The 7,812-nt window shown below is 40.1% G+C and overlaps 1 protein-coding gene across 3 annotated transcripts in view; it reads left to right on the top strand.

The window, feature by feature from the left end:
- The window catches only part of LOC127580989 (putative helicase MOV-10), a 47,524-nt gene extending 45,551 nt beyond the window's left edge, over positions 1-1,973 (top strand). For all 3 annotated transcript variants that reach the window (XM_052035026.1, XM_052035028.1, XM_052035027.1), the window contains one exon: positions 464-1,973. In XM_052035026.1, coding sequence (XP_051890986.1) covers positions 464-528 — 65 coding nt within the window. In that variant the 3' untranslated portion in view covers positions 529-1,973. The remainder of the gene's footprint in view (positions 1-463) is intronic.
- The last annotated feature ends 5,839 nt before the right edge of the window (positions 1,974-7,812 follow it).

Genomic DNA, 7,812 nt, shown 5'->3' on the forward strand with positions numbered 1-7,812 from the left:
TGCAATGTTTGACTTTATAAGGGTTGCCTTTATAAATTTCTTTGGTACTTTTGATACCTGGTTATGGTGCTTGAGGATATAATTAAGTTTCAGAGGCGGAATTAAATTATTGCTTAACAATGGGTAGAGCACAATTCTTGAGTATGAACATTTAAACAGATTTTCCACTGAGTAGTAAATGGGAAGCAAACACTGATTCTTTGAAGCTTGAGGGGAAAAACTGAAGTATTAAAATCATAGTTCATGTTTGTAACTGAAGAAATAACTGCAGAATCAATATAATGTGCAGGCAAGAAATAGACATCTGCTTGGAAGGAGGATTAGAGGAGCTGGTAGTTTGTTCTGATTGGATTTTCCTGTATGAAACACTTTATCTACTGTTCAAAGTACTGAGGGGGAAAAAAAAAACTCTGAACTGGTGGAATATTGTGCAATGAACTGATTATTTGTTTTGACTTGTCAGGTGATCCTGATGATATCAGCATTATCCAACAACAGCTGGAGCCAGAATGGAGAAGTGAAGTTTAATTGTCACTGGACAAGATAATGTGAATAGTATCCTGACACTTGGATGATTAAAATTGAAGAAAATGCTGTGTTCGGGAAATCTTTATACAAATATTTAAAATGGAAACCAATTTTTCAATTGATTCTGAACCAAGAGTAATTTAATACATTTCAGAATTGAAATTTTAATAGCTTTCTACTAATGAGACATTTTGTAGTTTTATGTCATTGCTGCAGTTCTTTTCAGAATATTTTTCTATGGCTGCAATGAGTACAGATTTGAATTTTGGTAAGTGTGTTTTGAGTTGTATGCAATTCAAGTTTGTCTTGTGTAAATGTATTGTAAATTATTTGGGCAGTTTGACACAGGCCAGGAAGCCCATTCTACTTCTGAGCTGGTTTAATTTGATTAGGCAGGAGGTTACAGAGCCTAGCAATCAAGGTGGGAGTGCATCAACCAGCAATCCTTATTCCTATTTGAGACTCTTCACAATAAGTACAGACTTTAGGAAAGGGTAGGATTGGAGTTAACTATGAGTCAGACTTGAGGAAGCTGGCTGCTCTATTGAGACACTGGACCTTTGCTAGTACTTTATTGGTGGAATAATTAATGCAGACTTAAACCATAAAATTTACCTATACCCTTCATTAAACTACCTGTACATTGTAAGAAGGTAGATCCTTTATGCTGGACTTATATTGATCTTGGATGCAAATGTGCATTTTCATTGCATGTTTTTAGAAACTCTTGCTCCAGCTATATATAGGTCAATGAAGATTTGTATAACATCCATATCTGTGTGCTCTCTGTTTTAGTTTAACTGGTGAAATGAGTGAGAGACTTACTAGATCTACTACATAATCATTTTAACTTTGGTTTAGGTTTGCTTCATTTAATTGGCTCTTCTCCTGAGCAGTCAGCCTCAAACTGGGAAGATAATACAAAATAAGCAAGACTCAATTCCAGTTGCAAGTTACTGTAATACTCCTCTAATACAGAATCACTTGTTTCCTTATTCTAGCTTTCATTGAAGTTTAGGTGGGAACTGTACTACACATGGTAGTAGTACTCATCAGCAGTGTTTTTTTAAAAATGTTCTCATCTCTGGAATCTCAGTTTTGAGATTTTACACAAAATGGTTGAATTTGAGTCTTGGTAATATAGTGGATAAATCATGCAGTGAGAGCCTATAGTGACAGGTTAATGTGTTGGTTACAGCACTGCAGCATTTGGTATTTCAAAGTGGTTCTAAATGCCTTGTTATTGGAATTCCTTTTTTAAAGGATCACCACCTTAAGGTATGTTTTTGGTTACTAGTCTTTAATACATGATAATCTGGTGTTAAAATTGGTTGGCATTTTATATTGGGATAGTTGATGCCTTACTTGTAAATTCATACAAATGGCCTGTACCTCTAATCCCAATAAATGCAATGCTAAATGTCAGTTGTATGGCCTAGTCTCTACTGTTGACTGTTTTCTACTGCACAATAAAGAACCATAGAATTTGGTCAATTTAGTTTGTGATAGAATAAGTGAGAATGAATGACAGGTGGTTGACAGGACAATTCAACCATTCAGCAAAGCAATATTGGAACTTCTCAAAACTCCACCACCAGCTCGATGTCAGAAGGGATCCAACACCAAAGGTTGGAGGAATAGGAATAACTGTTGGGTTGAGTAGGTCATGTATTGCATACAGCTGCTTTACAATGTGTATTGTTGAACTTAGAAATGGTAGTAGGGCATTAGGATGATAGCAAGTTGTTTACACTGGCCATGTGGATGAGAAAGGAAAACCTCCCTAGCCAACCACTCAAACAAATGAAAACAAAATGCTGGAAAAAGAAAATCAGTACATCAGGCAGCATCTGTGGGAAAAATAAAGCAACACTTCAGATTCCTCCAAAAACCAGGAATCTAGGAGAAAAATTCACAATGCCGAGAAAGTCAGGCAGCTTGTTGCTTTTTCACCTGTACAGTGCAATGCAGTCACTGATAGTGGAATTGAGAGTAGTAACAGCAGTAGGAAAAACCCCATTTACACTGACAGGAAACAAGATCATGACTGATTTTGCACCACTTCCCCATGTAGCATGTGTAGAGAAGAAAGGTTCCTGCCTCTGCTACTCAAGTTTATGCAATTGTCTGCATCCATCTGACCCTACACCTGAAAATATCACCAGGATCCAGAGAAAGCAAGGAAGTGTTGAGCAGTTAACCATGTTTAAAGCTCAAGGCAAAATGTCAGAAGTGGATGTTTGGGAAAGCATCATTATTGTCTAGGATGATAGCAAGTTGTTTACACTGGCCATGTACAAAGTGGATGGCAAAGGTAAACCTCTTTAGCCAACCACTTTAAAACAAGTGAAAACAAAATGCTGGAAAAAAGAAAAATCAATATATCAGGCAACATTTGTGGAGAAAATAAAGTAACATTTCAGATTCCTCCAAAAACCAGGAATGTAAGAAAACAAGTTAAATCGCAGAGGGGCTGGTAGAACAAAAGGGAATCCGATAGGACAAGACTAGGCTAATGTTGCTGAGGTAACAGCTGTTTACAGATGTGTCTGAACGAGGAAGCAAAAGAGTGAAGGGTGACAGACGATGTGACTTTAAGGGCTGCAAAGACAAGACAGGCCAGTGAGCCTAACAGTGATGAGAAAGTTACTGCAGGGGATTCTGAGACACAAGATCTACCTGCATTTCAGAAAGGGCCCATTAGGAATAGTCAGCATGGCTTTATGCATGAGAATTAGTCTCTGAATTTGATTTGAGTTTTGAAGATGGAACCAGGAGGATTAATGAGGGTAGGGTGGCAGACAGTCTATATGGACTTGAGCAATGGTTTAACAATGTCCTAAATGGTAAATTGGTGTGGAAGGTTAGGTCACATGATCTGGGGTTGTTTTTCCAGATTGGAGTCCTGTGATTAGTGGCATGCCACAGGGATCATGCTAGGTCCATTGTTGTTTGTCATCTATATTAATGATTTGGATGAGAATGTAAGTGGCATGGTTAGTGATTTTGTTGGTGACACCAAAATCAGTGGTATAGTAAAGAGGGTCATTTAAGATTACAACAGAATCTAGATCAACTGGGAAAATAGGCCAAGGAATAACAGATGGAATTTAGCTCTGACAATGGCCAAGTGTTGCATTTTGGAAAGTTAACAAGGGCAGGACTTGCAGAGTAAATGGCAGGGCCCTAGAGAGCATTATAGAACAGAGCCCTAGGGGAACAAGTACAAAACAGGCAGGGTGGTGAAGGCAGCATTTGGCACACTTACCTTTCAGTCAGCATTGAGTACAAGAGTTGAAACATCATGTTACAGCTGCCAAGTCATTGGTGACCTGCATTTGGTGTATTGTGCACAGTTCTGGTCATTTAACTGGATGTCAAAGCTGGAAAGGGTGCAAATAGTCACAAGGATGTTACCAGGCCTGGAGAGGTAGAGCTGATTTTCCCTGGAGTGTGTAGGAGGCTGATGGGTGACCTTACAGTTCTACAAAGTCATGAGCAGCATACACAAGGTGAATGGTCAGTCTCTCAAGGTAGGAGAGTCTAAAACAAGGACAGAGGGGAAAGATTTAAAGGGGACCCAAGGGACAAGTTTTGTTTAAAAAAAAACAGGGTGGTGAGTATATAGAATGAACTGGCAGCAGAGGTGGTAAAGGTGGGTACAATTACATTTGAAACAGGTGTATGAGATTGAGGGATATGGGCCAAACATAAGCCAATGGGACTAGTTCAGAAAGGCATCTTGGTTGGCATAGACGAGTTGGGCTGAAGGACCAGTTTCTGTGCTGCATAACAAGCATTCTGCAAAGAGGTGTTCAACATAGTCCTCAGATGTCCAGTGTTGTTTTTCCCCAATTTTTAAACTTTAAAACTAGCTAAAACACAAGACACATTTTCAGTTAAATACAGCATTCTACCAAATCATGTTATGTTACTTTCAATGAAACTGGGCCATTCAGCCATCAAGTCTATGTTGACAACCAAGCACCTATTTACACTACTTTGCTTTTGCCATCATCTCCCTCCACATTCTATCCCACCACACTAAGAGCAATTCACTATTCCCAATTAATTTACTAATTACATGCCTTTAGGATTTGGGAGGAATCCTACAAGGTAATAGGGTAAACATGCAAACTCCAGTCTACACTGGAGGTCAGGATTGAACTCTGGTCACTGGAAGTACAAGGCAGCAGCTACTCACTGTGCTACTGTCCTGGTATAGGACAGGTGCTTTATCTATTCAGCAGGGGCCAGTGACTAAGTTCTGAAGTGTGGCCAAAATAGGCAGTTCATTGTAAATGCAGCCATTTCCCAAATCCACCCTCTGCTTTATCTGGCTGAGATGAAACATTCTAGCTGAAGCCAGGATGAACCTCCTTGTGTCTTCCAGCTGCAGAACCTAAAACTAAGTTAAAATCCCTCAATTTGAGGGACTGGTATTTAATTCAAGTAACTCAAATCTGCAGAAATCACAGATGACTTAAATTATGGACAGACCAAAATGAAATCAAGACTATTTGTACAAGTGAAAATTTTCCATTGAAGGTAGTAACTGAAGGACATAACTGGAACCAGCACCCAAGGAGGAAGTTTGTTAGCTGTAACAAGATACTTTACCATAGTACAAGTGGAAAGATTTGAGAGAAGGATGGAAGAGGCAAGTGCAATTAATTTAATAGCAGACTGCTTGTTGACATATATGACATGTGCTAAGACATGGAACATCTATTCCTGGGCTTTGCTTATCCCAGAGTGAACAATCAGAAAATTCTGATGTTCTATTGTCACCTATAATTAGAATTCAAATTAAGAGCCAAACCCTTAGTTTGGTTGAAATGTAACACCCATCTCTAACCACAAAAAACAAATATCCCATTCATTTCTGCAACACAGCAGCCAAATGAGATAGCTTGTTTGCATGTGTACCATATCATTGAATCTACAGGTGTACCCATCAACTGGCACAGACTGCATTTGTTCAAATCCCTTCCAAAGTGGCCACTGACCACTACCGTATTCCCCTTTGCCAAGTTAAAAAGTCAATTTTTCACCATAGAAACAGGCCCTTTGGCCCACTGCATCCATCATCCCCATCTCCACTAATCCCACTTGCCTGCATTAATTCCATATCCCTATGCTCTGCTCATTCAAGTACTGTCTAGATACCCCTTAAATGTCATGTTCCTGCTTCTATCATTTGCTTTGGCAGCTCATTCCAGATACCAACTACTGAAAAATTCATCCCTCAGATCCCTTTTAAACTTCCCTCATCTTAAACCCAAGCTTTCTAGTTTTAGGCACCCCTACCATGGGAAACAGACACTGGTTACCTACCCTATGCCTCAATCTTGTACACTTCTTGGCTTCTTTTGCTTCCTTGAGATTTTCTGCACCCTCTGGCTTAATTGCATCTTCCCTGCAGTGTGCAACCAGAACTGCCCAATACTCCATGTGCAGCCTAACCAAGGTTTTGCCCAAATTCTTTGTACTCAATGGTTTGGCCAATGAAAGCATGCCATACACTTTCACCACCATGTTGCCACTTTTAGAGAACTACTTGTACCCAAAGTCTGTTCAGCAAAACCCAGGGCCCTGTCATTCACTGTGCATATCCAACCATGGTTTAACTTCCCAAAAATAAAAATCCCTTCACATTTGTTGATATGCTATTACTTTGTCTAGGGTTGCAACAGGGTATTGATCAACTGGGAAAGTGAAAAGAGTCAAGGTGATTGGTGGACTGAGTGGTGTCATCTTACACCCTTCCTCAGTCCACCAATCTCATACTCCTTTCTTCCCACTCCTTTATTACTGGCCATCTCACCTCAGTCCTGATGGTTTTGACCCAAAGCATTGTCAATCTTTCCTCCCACAGATATTGCTTAACCTGCTGAGTTCTTCTAGCAGACAGTCTAGATGGACTTTATAGCAAGCAATGTCTACTGCCCTGCCTTCAATCCTGTCTGCTATTCACAACTCAAATTCAAGAGAATTTATGCACAAAGCTATGCTGACAATTCCTGATCAGTCCTTGCCTTTCCAAATAAAGATGAACACATCTCTCAGAATCCCTTCCAATAACTTTCCCACCACTGATGCAAAGCTCAGTGTAGTTCCCTGGTTTATCCCTGCTGTAATAAGAGCACATTAGCTCTGCCCAGTTTTCTGGTACCTCCCATTATTAAAGATACAAAAATCTCTACCAGGGTCTCAACCTCATTCCTCACTTCCCCTAACATTCTGGGATACCATTGCTTAGGCCCCAGGGAGTTATCCACCTTTATGCATCAAGACCTCCAACACTTTAATCTTTTAAATGCTCCAGAGTATCATTATTTCCACTCCACCTTGGACTCACTGGATTCCACATCCTTCTCCACAGTACATTTAGACAAGTATTCATTCAAGACCTTATCCATTTCATATAGCTCCACACAGATTACCACATTGATCAAGGGGATTGACTCACTCCCTTAATCACCATTATGTGAAAATGAAATGCACAATTAACCAGAACCATAAAGTAACTAGTTTGTGACTGAACTTTAGAAAGGCATTTTGCACTCAAATGATGCAAGGACTCACTCTGCAATTTCTCACTTCAGATTCCATCTTGTACAGACAGAATTGTTTAATTTGGCTTAGATTGGAAGATTCTACCAACCACTCTCCTTAAGAATGTCCCCATTTCATAATACTGTAGACGATCTTGACCTTGGAGCTTAGCACAAGCCACAACTGCATGGTGGGCAACTTTGTCAAGCACCTCCACCCAGTTCAGATGGTTGACAATTTCTAGCTGTCTTGTTCCCTAATTGAACAATTCCACTCATTCACTAGCTCAAAAGCATGGCTGTGGGAATATGCAAGGTCCAAGCTATTCCCATCTCAGGGAGGACAAGTCTTCCTTTTAGTCCTAGTCAGGTCCCCCACCTTAAGTACTTGGCAGCTTCCTGCACTCTGAACTTGTTACTTCTGCTGCCAATTTCCATACTGCCCTTCTGGAATTTGTCCAAAGGACTGGTTATTAAGCAACTTCCATTGCAAGTTCAGATATGCATATCTTGACTACACTTCCCCCAACTTGCTCTTCTGCAAGGACTAATACATTCTACTTTTTCCATCTGTCATCAGATGAGCTTCATCACACCAGTGCTTCCAAAAAGTCTCCACTGTGGCTCCCCCATTATCACAAAGATGCAATTTAGGCCTTGACCAGTTATTTCCTATGGCTGCCCTTGGACCTAGCAAAAGGATGCATTCCCTTGATCCTCATTTCCC

The sequence above is a fragment of the Pristis pectinata genome, chromosome 20 (genome assembly GCF_009764475.1).
Source record: "Pristis pectinata isolate sPriPec2 chromosome 20, sPriPec2.1.pri, whole genome shotgun sequence".
NCBI classification, from domain to species: Eukaryota; Metazoa; Chordata; class Chondrichthyes; order Rhinopristiformes; family Pristidae; genus Pristis; species Pristis pectinata.